Source organism: Carassius auratus, unplaced genomic scaffold (genome assembly GCF_003368295.1).
Source record: "Carassius auratus strain Wakin unplaced genomic scaffold, ASM336829v1 scaf_tig00217524, whole genome shotgun sequence".
Taxonomy (NCBI): Eukaryota; Metazoa; Chordata; class Actinopteri; order Cypriniformes; family Cyprinidae; genus Carassius; species Carassius auratus.
Window position 1 is genome coordinate 1,808 of NW_020529111.1, and position 17,587 is coordinate 19,394.

At 41.0% G+C, this 17,587-nt stretch overlaps 1 protein-coding gene and 1 pseudogene across 1 annotated transcript; both read right to left on the reverse strand.

Moving 5' to 3' along the window:
* Positions 1-813: 813 nt before the first annotated feature.
* Positions 814-5,915, reverse strand: LOC113101108 (ornithine decarboxylase antizyme 1-like; annotated as a pseudogene).
* Positions 5,916-13,056: 7,141 nt separating this feature from the next.
* Positions 13,057-17,141, reverse strand: LOC113101110 (uncharacterized). Its single transcript, XM_026265581.1, has one exon. It carries the CDS (start codon positions 15,990-15,992, stop codon positions 13,089-13,091), a length of 2,904 nt encoding a protein of 967 aa, XP_026121366.1. The 5' UTR covers positions 15,993-17,141; the 3' UTR covers positions 13,057-13,088.
* Positions 17,142-17,587: the final 446 nt, after the last annotated feature.

Genomic DNA, 17,587 nt, shown 5'->3' on the forward strand with positions numbered 1-17,587 from the left:
TGCAATATCTATCGCTTACTGACCAGAGACTATGCACAGCATAATTAAACGCCTGGGCCTTCATGACTTCATTACACCTTTTTAACAGATAAAAATGAAAAACTGTAAATGACAGCAATTGATGAGCCTCAGATATAACTAATCTATAGTTTAGAATATAGCTATTTGATCTAAACGAACAGTTCTACAATCTAAAAAACGGATCACCTTGTGCCATATTTGTAATTCATATTCATGAACTGCTGGTACTTCAGGAGCCCTGCACAAACCTCACATTTGCACTAAGTCTATGCAATATAAACTATTATTGCAAAATCAGCTTATTGTTGGGGTATGACCCTTGTGGCATTTGCTTATTAAAATTAACCTGGAAAAATAAAGACTAATAAAGAGTTTTAAAACGCAGTAAGACATGGTCTGTGGTCTAATAGCTTACATTATGCATGTAGAAATGAAAAGAGGCAGCAAAACGAAGTTAGTGGTATAGGGTGAGCATTTTTATTCTGCACACTGTTGTACATGCAGACAGATCCTATTGAGTCACAACTAAAAACTCCAATTCATGCACACATTAAGAAAACAACTGTAAAAAGAAAACAGATCAACAATGAAAACCATGATTCTACAAACGTTGTTGTTTGAGGGATCTTCGCTATAAATATATGGACTACAAATGATCAGGGTGGGAATGGTTGAAGGGGAACCAGCAAAGAATCCAATACACTGGAAGGTAAGCCCAGTGGTAATAGCTTAAAAACTAATGGTCACTGTGGAAATTGGGTTTACACTAGTGCAAATACGAAAAAAACTATTGACATTCATCCTGTGTTTCTTTTAATGGTGACCATGTTTAGTGATATACAGCATAATAATTAGAAGCAAGATGTGATTGAAAAGCATTATTCGTCACTGTCGGAGTCTCTTTCGATACTGTAAGCCATGAAGAAAGCGTCGGGGCGGGTTGGGACAAGGGGATGACCCGGTCTCACAATCTCAAAGCCCATGAAACTGAACGTCCGCAGCAGAGATGCTGGAGACGGAAGTAGAAAGAGGGTTAAAAACAGGCCAAAATAACTCCTAACAAAATCATGACTACAGGAGGAGAAAAGACGTAAACCTTACCTCTGTCATCTCGGCTCTTATGGAAGCAGATGAAGACGTGATCAACCTGTAACTTCTCCTCTGCAAACTCCAGCAAGAGTGAAAAACTGTTGCAAAAAGGGACAATCGGTTTAAGCCACATGACATTTTCAGCAGGGAGAAAAGAAAATCGTAAGAATGTGAATTGGACTAACCTATCTTTGCTGCCTTCCGGGAGGGCACCAGTGGGGATTTCAATGTAAAGGTTTCCCCCTTTCAGTGCCCCCCTCCAGACTAAGTGCTTGCTCACAGAGCAGTGCCGCTCAAAGAGCAAAAAACGTACACGGCTGTTCAGCTGAGGGGCTTCCTCAAGAACCAGTAACTGAGCATCCTATAAAGACCACATAAGAACAGTTATACTATGCATGCACTCATGGAAAATGACTCCTGTACAGCCATTTAACAAATTGTAGGATTGGATGAGATGCATTAAATGGATAGTTCACCTTAAGCTGCCGGTCCCCATTGACTTTTTTTTTTTGTACTATGGAAGTCAATGAGGACTACGGGGCATATTACAGAAACTTCTTATCCTAGATCTTAATTTAAGATATGATCATTTTTTTTAGGATTACACAAATTCCTATCACCGAAGCAAATCTTAACTTGATTTCGGATTCTCTTATCAAACCTTATCTTGGGTCTAGTTAGGAAATCTTTAACCACTTGATCAATCTACTGTCAGGTCTGTTACCAAGCAACCAAATATGCGCAAGAGGCAACTGAGGTAAACAAAATCAAAAATGGAGAAACAACGGCATGCTTAACTTGCAGAATGACTGATATTGATCTGTGACGGCTCATGGGCCTCTAATGTTGGTCGAAATTTGGTCAACTATATATACACACGCACACACTGTATATAGGGTCTCTCTCTCTACATCTATATATAGACCTTCTGTATTCCAACTGCAAAATCATCTGTGGTGGCAGTCTAATTATTTATTATTTAGTCATTTGGGTGCTTAAAGTTTCTCCATCAAACTTCGCTTCTCTTTTTACAGTTGGATTTCAAAAAGGTTTTAAGTTGGGACACCAGTGAGTTTATCCTAAAAAGTTAAGACTTTTTTTATGCTTTTGTCCTAACTGAAATTGCCATGGTTATTTAATTGATAAAATGGGATTCTAAAGTAAAAGATCTTTCTGTAATACACTCTCAACTGAAGGTGAACTATCCCTTTAAGTCATTAACTAATCAGGTGAGGTGGAATGTCCAACATCAATTCCCACAGGTGATAAGATTATGTAGATACAGTATGACCCTTGCACAGCGAGATAACTAACAGCATAGATCATGCACACATTCTCTTTATCATGAATTCCTAGTAATACTAACTGAAAACAAAAATTCACTTACTGTATTCATGATATCATGCATTCACACAAATGTATTTATATGAAGCGCAATGTGAGCCAAACCTCTGTACTCACAGAATAGAATAGCTTAGCTGAAAGACTGTGATCCCGCTGATCATTCCCTCGCCCACCTGGGATCTTCAGGGGTGGGAGAGGGACATCAGGAACACCACAGAGGCCCCGGACACGGGTTACTGCAGCGATGGGAACTGGAACCATAAAACACAACACCATACTTCTTAATGATCACACAGCATGGCATTCATTTACAATATTTGGCTATAAATTGTAAAGAATCACTGAATGACAGCGTTCTACTAGCTCAACTGGTAGAGCATTGATTCAATACCTTGGAAAGTAAAAGAAATGCTGGTAAAATGTAGGGGTGTGAATAAAAAGTCAAATATATAAAATATTTTGTCACAGCCCGACGAAAATTACCAATTCACAAAAAGAACCAAATGCATAGGTTATATAAAAACAACTGGATGACTCCATTTCATACTGGAAAATTCTGAAAAAAAAAAAAAAAAAAAAAAAAAAAAAAAGTAAATAACGGCTCAAAATCTTCTGCATGTAATAATCTAGAACACGGTCTAACACTTGATGGCTGTGCGGTCAATTCTTCTTCATCAGTTAGAAACTGGTGCGCACTATTTGCAACCTATCCTTTAAACGACATGTTTCGAGCAATTTGTAAAGCTGCATTTTTCAATCTTCAAAATCTTTCTAAACTACAACCCATGCTTTCAATGTCAAATGAAGAAACGTTAATTGATGCGTTAATGACCTCAAGGCTAGTTAATTGTAATGCTTTATTGGGTGGTTGCTCTGTGCACTCATAAACAAACTCCAGCTGATCCAAAAATGCACCAGCAAGAGTTCTTACTAGAACCAGGAATCTGACCATATTAGCCCGGTTGTTAACATTTTAAAATCTTGAGAACTTCTTAAGCCCTGAATGGTTTAGCCCCTCAGTCAGGGATGGAAATTAACTTTTTTGGTGGATTTCAAAATCTCCCAGCCACTTTGTTTTTATACCGGCAATGTGTAACTGCATGTGAAAATGAATACTACAAGATCTGCAATACTTGGGTAGTTTATTTAATCTCAAGCCACAATGAAATACTGAAATTTTCCCTTTCAGTGATGCTCAAAAATGCTGGCTATTTGGCAGCTTTCTATGTTTTGAAACAGCCAACTCTTGCTGAAGTTGCTCATTCTCTCAACCGGATGATACACTGCACTTTTTTTTTTTAATGCACAGAAACATTTGTGTTATTCTGAAGTTTTCATACGCATTCATAATGTTGTATTTAGTTTCAAAGGAAAGGATTCACCAGTACAAGTACATACATATGTCACTCAAAAAGCTCTTTCGCGGTGGTTTATGGGAGTAGTTCTTTCGCTCAAAATTAAATGTACATTCTTGTACCTTTGACTTTTTTTGGATTCTCTCTTAATTTTTTCACTCGAAATGTTGTATGCTTATGAGTTAGCTGGTTATCCTCAGACATGCTCTAAAACTCTATAGATACGGATTTTTCCGAAAGTCGATGGGAAATTTAATTCCAGCACAAAAAAAAAATATATATGGTTAAGGATTTCATTTGGATCGCTTTAAAGACGATTTTCTCAATATTTAGATTTTTTTGCACCCTCAGATTAGATACTCTCAAATGGTTTTAACTCGACCAAATATGGTCCTATCCTAACAAAACATACATCAATGGAAAGCTTAATTATTCAGCTTCTCAATCAAAAAATTTAAAGTTGACCCTTGACCATTATTTTTTTTTTACCCCTAGTTAAAAAAAAAGATCTTAAATTTTGCCCATTTGTTTGGTGGGGGGGGACTGGTGGAGGACGACTTGTGTGGGCAGCAACAAGAACTTTAGTTCGTCCCATTGAAATCTGCCTAAGCCTTGAAGTTCGTGAGCCTGTTACAGATTCTGGGATCACATGGGAAGGGATGAACGGTGGTTACACAACAGCCTATGGCAGGTGAATGAACACAGACATCATTCAAACCCAATGAGTACAAGGGGTAACTGCAAGCCCAGAAACCTCTGATGAAAGAGTAGGCAAAGCACAGGAAGCCAAAACATCCGCCCATATTTTTAAAAACTGGATTTGTGATGCCCACCAGATTATTCATGTCTTTCATGCAGTGATGTAACTTCCTACCAAAAAGGAGACAAGAGGTAACCAGTGTTACTTACAACCCATTTACCACATACAAGTTCAGACATGACTACATCTAAAACCTGACGTACTAACCCAAATTTCCCCTGCAAACCGGTTATTTGAGGAGAATGCATCAAGACAACAAACAGAACCGTAATAGATTTCTCTCATACTATATTTAGCTAACATTTGGTTTAGAGTGGTTTACTTTTCATTCTACATTACAAATAAGCTTAGTTTAAGAAATTATGTATATCCTAAAACCAAGAAAATCAACATGGTACTCAATACAGTACAGCAATGACGCACGACAGAGGAACAAACAAGGGGGGATGGGCGAGGCGACGTTTAGCCATTAGCACGTTACAAATTGCCTCATACCGGTTTTAACCACCATTTTGTGGATTAATACTCGTTTATATGACTGTTAATTATTCTTACTCGACGTATTATTCATAACGTAATTTTACCGATGTCAAGTGTTATTTTACCCCACTGGTTTCGCTTTAATCCAGTTAGCATTTCAGCGTTAGCCACCTCGCGAACGCTCACCCGTCAATCAATTGTTGAGCTATGCAACACCTCAATATCCAGGATAAACATTTATAAATCTATACAATAATTTGACTTAACGAATGACGACATGTTATGATGCTACACAACGAAATTGAAATCATTTGGTATTAGCTCAAGCCTCAAACAGAGACTACACAGACTTCTAAAGACAGCTAAACTGGCAGTAAAGAGTTTGAATTGGTCGTCTGGAAGTTTCTTGAATGTTCAGCGAATTCGACAAAACCTGTTACCTGGCAACAGGCCTGTCAATCACTCTAATCCGTGACTGATAGACAACACGATCCCACCTGAACAGAGGCTTTCTCACGTAACATTAACAGAATTCATTCAGAAATACCTTTAGTTGAAGAGTTTTGACAGATGTGTAGATTTCAAGCTCGTTATGAACGCAAAGAAGTAAAAAAATAAATAAATCGAACATAAATAACATTGTATTTCGTCATACAACTGATTTATCTCGCTAGGCTGAACTGGTTAAACAAGGCCGCTAGCGAAACAGCTACATAAAAGTCCCACATTACCTTTCACTCTCGGGTTTATTACGGGTCATTTCGATCACTGGCATCTTGGATATATTACTCTCTTTTTTCTCTGACAAAACAGTGGCTATTCAGGATCGTCTGGAGGTTGGATTTAACCATCCGGCCAACGTCAAGGCCTGATTCTTTTCTGTCCGTGCTCCGACTTAAAGTGTTAATGGCCGTAGGCCAGCTGTATTTATACTCGGAGCACGAGTGGGCGTGGCTTCTGCGTGACGCCATTCCCTTTAACACAAGCCTAATGTCTGATTTATGAATGCATAATAGTGCAGTATGGAAAAACTAGAATTTAGGATGGATTATAATTTATATCTAATAGAGTTACTGTTAATAATAAACCATATTCATCGTTGTTACATCATTAGCAGTGCAAGTTGTAGCCTATTGAAGATTCATTATCAGTAATGCATTTAAATAAATTATTAACTGTAAAATATTAATATTTACAGGAAAATATCCGTAAAATGACTGCTTGAGGCGATTGTATGTTTAATACCAACACTCGATTCATGATTGCAAATCGGCCATGTAAAATCGCAGATTTCAAATTTACTGATATTACTCACAAGGAAACATTAAATTAATCAAAACTGACAGTAAAGCCATTCACAATGTTACAAAATATTTCTATTTCAAATAAATGCTGTTCATAGACCTTTTATTCACTTAAGAATCCTGAAAAAATGTCATATATTATGCAGCTAAAACTCTTTTCAACATTTAGAATAACAACCATTATTAATAACTGAGAATTAGCATATTAGAATATTTTAAGGATAAGATTTATTTTAAAAACATAAAATATCTTAATTAATTTAATTAATTTAACTTCTGCCTCCTCATCTCAAATGGTTTATATGAACCTAAAACCACCTGTAACATTTAGAGAATTTAGCAAATTGTGTAAGGAATCATACAAATACCAAAATAAATCATGCTTTATGAATATTTAGTTTTTATAATATTGTAATGTGCTCACCACTGATGCAAATCGTTGTTAACAGGAAAACTCATATTTAATACAGCTTATATTTAAATAAGGTAATTTAATTACCTAATTTACACTTCAAATGACAGCTTACTTTGCACATTTGCATATGTACCAGGTCAGTTTGAGAAAACAGATCTCTTGTATATTTACAAGCAAAAATAAATGCATATGTATGAGATATATATATATATATTTTCTATATATGCATGCATAAGTGCATTTCAAAGAACAAAGGAGGCCATCAGCAACATTCACACTTGGTCGCTACAACGTTGGTCTTGAAGAAGACATTGGTGCTCTCGCTCTCCAGCTCAATCACATACAGGTCGGTAAAATCATCTGGAGGATGGCATGGTTGTTGGTGTTGGTCAGGGGGAATCCACACACCCCCTCGCCGTTGTTGATGTTGGCATTGACTGGGCACTGATGAGCCGTCTTCATCTGCTTTGGCTACTATCTGAGCTCTTTCCACCTCCCAAGTAAGAAGTACCACCCTGCAGGGCCTTCACCAGCAAAATGGATCGGTACTGGGCCTCTTTGTGGTCCTTAGCCAATATAAATGAATCATAGCTTAAATGAATTATAGTATTTTAGATGAAATTAAGTGGTAACATAGGGTTCAGTTTTGTTTTGAATATTGGTGCTTAAAAAAAAATTATAATTTTTTACTTAGTTCACTCTGTTTCTGAAGCCTGTCAATCACCTTGTGCACCGCCTCCTGCTGTTTCATTTGAGCCATGGCTTTATCCAGTCTCATTCTGCGCACAGACAACTGGAGATTCTAGTGTCACCTCAACCGGGACTTCTAACGGCAGCTGCAGTGACGCTTTCGATTTTTCCCAATTCAGAACTATACAAGTGACATGTCTTGGGTATTCTATCCACCTTTTTCTTGTAGTAAAAACGGGCACCGCCATTTGTAAATTCTATGGTCTCATCTGTGTCCACTCCATCCAGCTATTTTTAGCTGAACAAAAGAGTTCATTTTGCTGCTTGATATTGAAAGTTGGTGTGTATTATCATATTATTTCAATCTATTATCTTAATTATGAACACTGGTTTGTAGTGCAAACAGTTTTACCATTTACTGCACATTGTTATTCTCCTAGTTATGTACCTATAGCGGCTAATGAACCGGAAGTTTCACCCATAGGCTTACTTCCACGTTGAAGAAAAAGGCGGATAGTCTTTGAATTGATATTCCAATTCAATTGTCGGAATATGCATAGTGGGAACTAAATGCCGTTTGATATTTACTGTAAACTGCTGAAAGAGGTGTATTGTAGTATGCCATTCCATATTGCTTAGCCAAATGAAGAAGGGATTTTCTCATATCCTTTGCTCATCTCCATTTGTGCTCAAATGTGTTTGATCTAAACGCCTTCCAGGAGGAGGATTGGACACTTAAACCTATCAAATGGTTCCTACACCCCTGCAACTACATCCAAAAAATATAACCAAGAAAACATCCAACAACTATAATAATCACACAAACACTTACAATCTATTGCTTTAGCAGATTCATTTAACTGAGATGTAAAAATGCAAAAAAGGTCTGTTAATGCATCAATTGTACACACAGTACAAATGGAAAAGACTGACCTGAGAGTGGGGTGACCTTCGGGCTGTTATCCTGCTCGGTGTCCTGTTTTGGTTCCAAATGACCCAGTCGCCACAGTCAGCAACAGTATCAGCCAAAATCTTGTGTAGAAACGCATGTTTTCTGATTCAGCCACAAAGAAATCCAGCACTTGTTTTGGGGTGGGTCAACAGAGGGGATGTGTTTCATATGCACCCCCTCCTGCTTTACTGAGTGGAGCCAGCCTGCCAAGAAAGCTCGTCCTTGGAGTAACAGTGGGTATTCAAGGCATGCAGATATTTTGATATCTGGGTCAGGAACCAAAAAGGTGTAGGTTCTAACCCTGCAAAGAGCTGATCCGTAAACAGTGAACAAAGGGCACAGTTGGGTTTATATAGTAAGCCTTGCACTGAAAAACACCCAAGAGATTCAAAATGGCTTTTTCAAAGTTGCAAGACTTTTTGCAGAACATGGGTTCCATCTAGACATGACCGTGCCATTTTAGTTCCTTATAGCAACTTTTAGTTCTCTTATTGCTAGCAAGGTCTCTCTGAGGCAACCTGAATTTATGTGCCTTGATTTTCATGAATCACTTGCAACAGGTAGGAGCTGTAGAGCTCAAGGATATGACAAATACAAAAGGCCCTTATATTAAAAGTGCTAAAGGTTGATTTGGGTAAATTGCTGACTCCTCTCATTACTCCTAGCCCTCATCTCTGGAAGAAACCGCTGCATATGTTTTCCAGACTTGGCCTCAAAGTCCTTCTTGCACTAGTGTGCTAGATCTTTGACCAATCCCAAAAGATAAGGCAGGTATCTTTCAGCCAAAAGAATGGCTGAGAACAGGAACAAATCAAAGAGAACAAAATGCTAGATTGTTTACCATATCTGCAATTCCTAATAAAAAGAAAAGGGTATTTCTTGAATGCTTACAAGCTTACTTTAGTAGTATAATATGATGCATTTTAACAAAATGTAAACACTAACGTTAGTATATATATTGGTAAATCAAACTTCAAGTGTTCTTATATGGAAAACGAGTATGTCTTTTTTTGTGGCCTATTTGGCAAGCACAAAATGGAATGATCTTCACTGTATATTAAAACATTTTTATTTGTAAATTTTTGCTGCTACAGAGCCCAGTATGTTAATAAAAGTGGTGACCTTCACAAAAGGTCACCTGCATTGCCTCAAGTTATTTTTAAATTGGGTTGCAATTGTTTTATTGCTACATGGTTGAGCTATTACCTTTTCCAGCTGGACATTCATCTTTGCACATTATGCTAGTAGAAATAAATGGATCAAAACAAGCTTTCTTTAGAAACACTTTATTAACTTGGTTAACAAAAGGCTGAGATTGAAAAACGTAACTGAATTAGACTGTCATTATAAGTCTTTAAGTTAAAAGCACCAAACAGTGACACAAATCTGACAACTCTTAAGAGTTTGCTGCTGGTGCACAATTATCCTGTAATATTTCTGCTGAACTATGAAAAAGCATAAAATGCTTTTAACTGAAAATAGGAATGCATGTACCACAAATTCATTCTAATAACTTAAAAGGCACCAACTACAACAGACAAACTTTAAGTGGGTGGCTTCAAAATAGTAAATCCCATTCAGTGGAAATCTCTATCACAGGTAAATAATGCACAGTAAATCAATTTCATTCTCATTTTTATCGGTCATCTAGGAAGACAGCCGATATTTTCAACATTCTCTTTCAATATGCAAAACTATTAACAAAGCCAGAACTGATGATCCTGAGACACTAGACAAAGCCTATATTAGAAAATGTACATATTTAGACATATCTAAATTTACATATTCAGAACATATTCTTTAATCCATTTATAACATGCGAAAGGATTTGAGTTGCCTTTTGCAATGCACAACCTCATACGTGTACCTGAGAAAACGCAACATCAAGAATTAGATCGGTTTACCTTTTAAATAGCTTAACATCAATTTTAACAAGAGTTTAACTTCCGCACCAAAAGGAAACGGCGTCGATGGACGGAGTTCAAATGAGACGTCACAATGCAGTAAAAAAAGCAATGCTTGCATTGACGTTTAATAAATGTTTACCCCTCGTAATGCAAGAGGTGCATGAATTTCATAGCTGCATTTTCATTGTAGAAAGTGTAGGAGAGCACCTTTGTGATAAAACGAGAACCACCACTCGCTTGGGGACGTTGTGAATGTCCGTAAAAGATGTTAAATGATGGCTCAGCCCGCAATAGCACTTATGTGCAAGTGCAATTTATTTACAGTGCCAAAAAATATACACAGTCCAACGGTGAAAAATATATATAGGTGAACAAAGTACCAAAGAAACAATAAACAGAAAAATAAAGAGGGAATAATCCAAATGAAAAAAGTCAATATACAGGTAAGTATCCACAATATACAGGCGTTACAAAAAGATCGCTTGAGGCACCACAGTTGCTCTCTCGCTCCGACTTGGTAAACAAGTGATAAGTTTTATTCTGGCCTGCCCTTATATAGGACAGACTCCACCCCCTTCAAATGGGACTTTTCAAACAGGTAATAACAGATGGTAAAAACCCCACTACTTCAGGCATTTCTACTTTTACACAATTAATTAATACTAAACACAAACTCAAAACACATAAACCAACAAATAAAACATTAAACACAAAAATACTACATTCAACTATTTAATTTATATACACGCAAAAAACAAGGTACCCCCTACTAATATAAAACAATGGTTTGGCTGGTTTCCGGTGCGCTGCGGCAGCGCGGCGCCGTCAGTGACGTCATAAGTGATCGCCGCTCTATCGCTCTGTTTGGCAGCGTCTCACACCGGAACACCGACCATCGCATGCCCAATTCAACATCACCAACACCGATTAGACAAGACGACATCAAACAACGTGCAGTGTGAGTGTGTGAAATGTCCGGGGTTATGAATATTGACGGATGTGGAGGGGAAGATGAAATAATGTCCAACACATATGTGCCATCGGGAGTGCGTGTGCACCCGCGCTGCCGACGGCGGAACACCAGGAGGGAAATGAGCGTGAGTTATTACAAAGGTAAGTATTTCTGCTTAAGTGTAGGTGTGTGCGTGTGTGTGCCAGTGTTGCCCAGCAGTGACAATTAGGTCAGCTTTGTCACATTACCTTCCCCCTCTCCAAGCGACGCACTGACTGGGAACCGGGACAGGTAGTCGGCGACCACATTTTGTTTGCCAGGTCGATGTCGTATCTTGAAGTTGTACGGTTGCAAGGACAGGTACCATCTTGTAACTCTGGCATTATGGTCTTTCATTGACTGGATCCAGGTCAATGCTCTGTGGTCAGTTTCCAGATCGAATTCTCGTCCAAGGAGGTAGTACTGTAAGCTGTCAAGGGCCCACTTGATGGCAAGACATTCCTTCTCTATCGTAGAGTATCGGGTTTCCCTGGGCAACAGCTTGCGACTAAGGTAAACAACTGGCTTTTCTTCTCCTGAACTTCCTTGTGCCAACACTGCACCAATTCCTGTAGCTGAAGCATCCACTTGTACAAGGAACCGTTTTGAGAAATTTGGACTCTGTAGGACTGGGCTGGAACACATCTTTTCTTTCAGAGTGTTAAATGCTGTCTCACAATCCTCAGACCAAGGAACTGGATTGCTCACTGACTTACTCAGTAAGTCCGTCAAGGGTACTGCAATTGAGGCAAAGTTTGGCACAAATCTTCTGTACCAGCCCACTAACCCTAGGAAAGACCTCACCTCCTTCTTTGTTCTGGGTCTTGGGCTCCGCCGAATTGCCTCCACCTTGTCCACCTGTGGTCGCAGCTGGCCATTGCCTAGGTGGTATCCAAGGTATCCAGCTTCTTGACGCGCCCACTCACATTTATTTACATTCAGTGTCAACCCAGCTGCTTGTATCTTCTCCAAGGTTTGTCGCACATGCTGAAGATGCTCAGGCCAGGAGTTACTGTGGATCACCACATCGTCCAAATAAGCAGCAGACCATTCCTCGCAGCCCTGGAGGACTCGATCCATTAACCTCTGGAATGTGGCAGGTGCCCCATGCAGGCCAAACGGAAGGACAGTAAACTGGTATAACCCCAGTGGGGTCCGGAACGCTGTGTATGGTCTGGAGGCTGGATCGAGGGGCACCTGCCAGTAGCCCTTGCACAGATCCAAGGTGGTGATAAACTGAGCCTGTCCAATTTTCTCCAACAAATCATCCACTCGTGGCATTGGGTAGGCATCAAACTTTGATTGCGCATTCAGCCTGCGAAAGTCGATGCAGACACGCAGTGTCCCATCCTTCTTTGGTACTATGACCATGGGACTACTCCATTCACTCACCGAGGGCTCTATTACTCCTAGTTCCTTCATCATCTTGATCTCTTCCTTTAGAGGTTCCACCAACCTTTCAGGAACACGGTAAGGCCGCTGTCTTGAGGGTGCTGGGTCTGTCAGGTGTATGGTGTGTTGACACATTTCAGTCCGACCAGGTCTCTGGCGGAACAAAGCAGGAAATTGGTTCACCAGCTGCTTTAGCTCTTCCTTTTTCACGTCATCTAGGTGATCCAAGCTCACCACTGACGTCTGTCTCGGAGCTTCTGCCTCTGAACCTTCATCCTCCACATCCTCCACCTTCCGTACAAGAAGTGACGTCTCGGTTGCCTTACCAGTCGACTCTCTCCACTCCTTCAGCAGGTTTATGTGGTAAGTTTGTTTAGCTTTCCCTTTGTCAGGGGTGGTGGATCTCATAGGTCACTGGCCCCATCTTGCGGACCACGGTATATGGCCCTTGCCACTTGGCCAACAGCTTATTCGATGATGTTGGCAATAGGAGTAGAATTTTCTGCCCCGGCTGGAACTGTCGAAGTCTTGCATGCTGGTCATACCATCGTTTTTGAGCTTTTTGTGCCTCTTGCAGGTTCTCTTTGGCCAGTTCCCTGTACCGCTCAAGTCGATCTCTCATCTCTAGAACATACTGCACTATGCCCTTCTCCTCCGTTCTGGATGCAGGGTCTTCCCACCCTCTTCTCAGTAGGTCCAATGGTCCCTGCACTTGCCATCCATAGAGCAGTTCGAATGGTGAGAACCCAGTTGAGGCTTGAGGTACTTCTCTGTAGGCAAAAAGCACAAAAGGCAACCACTTGTCCCAATCCCGTCCTGTGTCGGCAACAAACTTACGTAACATGTTCTTAAGGGTTTGATTAAAACGCTCCACCAGATCATCTGTCTGAGGGTGGTATGGGGTCGTCTTGATGGCGTTGATACCCAGCTGCTGGTATAGTTGCCCCATTAACCGTGAGGTGAAGTTAGTTCCCTGGTCTGTTAGGATCTCCTCTGGAATGCCTACTCTGGAGAACATTTGGACGAGGGCATGGATGATTTTCGGCGTTGTGATGGATCGGAGTGGAAACGCTTCTGGATATCTTGTAGCATAGTCGCTGACCACCAGGATGTACCGATGTCCTGCACTACTTCGTTCAAGTGGGCCTACGATGTCCATGGCGATGCGTCTGAAAGGAGAAGAGATCACAGGGAGAGGATGCAGGGGTGCTTTGCCCCGCTGGGAAACAACACTGGTCTTTTGACAGATGGCACATGTATTGCAATATGTCTGAACATCTGTGTATAGTGTAGGCCAGTGGAACCGTGAACTAATGCGTGCATATGTTTTCTGCTGTCCTAGGTGGCCAGCCCAGGGAACAGTGTGTGCTAAATGTAAGACAATATGGCGGCAACATGTTGGAACAACTAAACGTGTCACATCATTTGTCTGCAAATACAACACTCCATTTAACACAACATATTTTTCATTGCACAGATTAGCTGCATTTTCACACCCTGCCTTCTCAAAGAGTGATTTTAAAGACTCATCATCCCTTTGTAATTTCGCAATGTCCTCCGGAATCCTCCAGCCACTAACCTGAAGACCATCCACAGAGGTTTTAGAAACTGGGGTGCCCATGTACTTCTCTAGACGCCGCTGTCGGCGTGACTTTCTAGGGCCCTTTGTGCCGCCCTGCAACAGACTACTGTCCAAGTCCGGCAGTGGCTGCAGACCTGCCTTGGCTTGTGCCCGGGTGACAACAGGACATGACACTTCAACAGTGGCAGAGGGAGTAACAGTTTCAAAGTCTTTGGTGGTTTGTAACAGATCATTTAGTACTGGCAAGTCTTGACCCAAAATCATATCAGCTGGCAAGTTATCAACTATGGCAACATTTAACAAGTACAATTGATCATACACCTCAACAACGACTTCAGCTCTAGGGTACTGCTTTACATCCCCGTGTACACATTGAACAGCGGTAGTGCTCACATAATTTACATTTGAAACAAAACATGGTTTTAACAGAGAAAGAGTGCTACCAGTGTCCAAAAGAGCTTGCAACGAATGTCCATTAACTGTCACCTTACACCTATTTTGACTCTCCTCTACAGAGTCTCTAGCATTGTCTTCCTCTCTGGGAACATAACAAAATCCAGTCAATTTTGCTTTTCGCACAGGACACACTGATGCTTTGTGTCCAGGCTGTTGGCAATAAAAACAAATTAGTCCCTTGCCCACAGATGATTTTTGTCCTTGTGCATGGTCTATACGATCAGCGTGACTTTTCTCAGCTTCAGCCCCAGAACGATCAGAAACAGAACGTACAGTACCTCTTGGTGGTTGAGTGCGCAGGCCTCCCCTGTGAGCATTCATGTACTGTTGAGCCAGCTTTGCTGCCGCCAGGCCTGTCATCGGCTCATGCTCCCGTACCCATGTGCGAGTATCATACGGAAGTACACGAAGAAGCTGCTCCAGGATAATAGCCTCACCAATCTCCTCTTTAGTATGCTCCTCAGGCCGTATCCATCGTCGATACAGATTCCTCAAGCGATGGTAAGTTTCTGTTGGTGACTCTCCCGCTGGAACAGAGGACACTCGGAAGCGCTGGCGGTAAGTTTCTGGTGAGATGTTAAATTTCTCCAGCAGTGCCTCCCTTAGATCAGCATACACTTCTGCCTTCTCCTCATCCATCGCTAAGTATGCCTCCAGTGCCTGCCCTGTCAGCAAGGGGACAAGTCGAAAGCTCCACTCCTGCTCAGGCCACCCCCAGGTCCTGGCCAACCGCTCGAACCGCCGAAGATAGTTTTCAATGTCTTCCCCCTGCTGGAAGGCTGGCATTTTTGGTTCAGACCGCTGCATTGGCTGACTTGGTGCTGGGACATTTGTGGAGTCTAGGACATGTGCTTGCCTGTCTCGTGTAGGTCCTCTCTGTGCTGCCGGAGTTGGTAGGTCCATCCGCAGACTATCTATGTCATACGAGGTCTCTGCAGGCCGTGCTGACTGTACGATGGACTCTCGTAGACCACGGAGCTCTCGCAGATATCTCTCTTCCCTCTCCTCTTGTGCATCCAGGAATTTGCGCATCAGAGACATCATTCCTTCACCAGACATTTCACCAGCTGTGAAGGGCTTGGTCTGTGGTGAACTGGCCTTTGCTGATGCTTCAGGAAGCCTTGTAGCTGCCTCTTCATCCTCTGTAGATTCCATTGAATCCCAGGTAACATCCTTTCCAGCCACCACCTTCCCCTGGGACCGCAAACCCGTCCTGGGTTTTTTTCCTTTTGGCGCTGTCTTGCGGGTTGCCATCCCACCGCTGCCACCATATGTGATAAAACGAGAACCACCACTCGCTTGGGGACGTTGTGAATGTCCGTAAAAGATGTTAAATGATGGCTCAGCCCGCAATAGCACTTATGTGCAAGTGCAATTTATTTACAGTGCCAAAAAATATACACAGTCCAACGGTGAAAAATATATATAGGTGAACAAAGTACCAAAGAAACAATAAACAGAAAAATAAAGAGGGAATAATCCAAATGAAAAAAGTCAATATACAGGTAAGTATCCACAATATACAGGCGTTACAAAAAGATCGCTTGAGGCACCACAGTTGCTCTCTCGCTCCGACTTGGTAAACAAGTGATAAGTTTTATTCTGGCCTGCCCTTATATAGGACAGACTCCACCCCCTTCAAATGGGACTTTTCAAACAGGTAATAACAGATGGTAAAAACCCCACTACTTCAGGCATTTCTACTTTTACACAATTAATTAATACTAAACACAAACTCAAAACACATAAACCAACAAATAAAACATTAAACACAAAAATACTACATTCAACTATTTAATTTATATACACGCAAAAACAAGGTACCCCCTACTAATATAAAACAATGGTTTGGCTGGTTTCCGGTGCGCTGCGGCAGCGCGGCGCCGTCAGTGACGTCATAAGTGATCGCCGCTCTATCGCTCTGTTTGGCAGCGTCTCACACCGGAACACCGACCATCGCATGCCCAATTCAACATCACCAACACCGATTAGACAAGACGACATCAAACAACGTGCAGTGTGAGTGTGTGAAATGTCCGGGGTTATGAATATTGACGGATGTGGAGGGGAAGATGAAATAATGTCCAACACATATGTGCCATCGGGAGTGCGTGTGCACCCGCGCTGCCGACGGCGGAACACCAGGAGGGAAATGAGCGTGAGTTATTACAAAGGTAAGTATTTCTGCTTAAGTGTAGGTGTGTGCGTGTGTGTGCCAGTGTTGCCCAGCAGTGACAATTAGGTCAGCTTTGTCACAACCTTAATGTTCTAAAGAGTATCCAAATGGTCAGGATTATGAAATCATAAAATCATCATTGATAAACAGTCGCAAAGACATGAAAACATAAATTGGCCATTAAAACAGGCAACAGTAACAATGACTATTAATTACTACCAATAAAAATAATAACCCTCAGTGCTGGTCACAATGTACTCATGTACTGCTCAACATCCATCCAATTTCATCAAAATGTCCTCATATTAATTGGACAGAAAGACAATTTACACGTTTTTTTTCTTTTTATTAATGTTATTATACACCACAGTCTATTAAACAGCATTCTGACTAAAGCTTAGGTGAGGTTGAGTTTTCCTTGAGCACATACTTACAACACACATACAAAAACACAATAAATGGAAATAAGGATGCAAAACAAATGAGGAAATCCACTCCTGCTTTGTCTTCAAGTTGGCGATGTTGCACGCCAATGACCATTTTTATAATGCTGTACCAGTTAGCGATAGACCGATATATCGGGCAGGTGGGAATCTCTCAAAGTCAATGGGGTTCAAATTTTGGACCCCCATTGACTTTCATCGTGTGGACAAAAACAATTTCCCACATTTTT

Bases quoted from the DNA above. Each gene is read 5' to 3' on its own strand.
- LOC113101110 (XM_026265581.1), bottom strand. From the start codon at position 15,992: ATGGCAACCCGCAAGACAGCGCCAAAAGGAAAAAAACCCAGGACGGGT.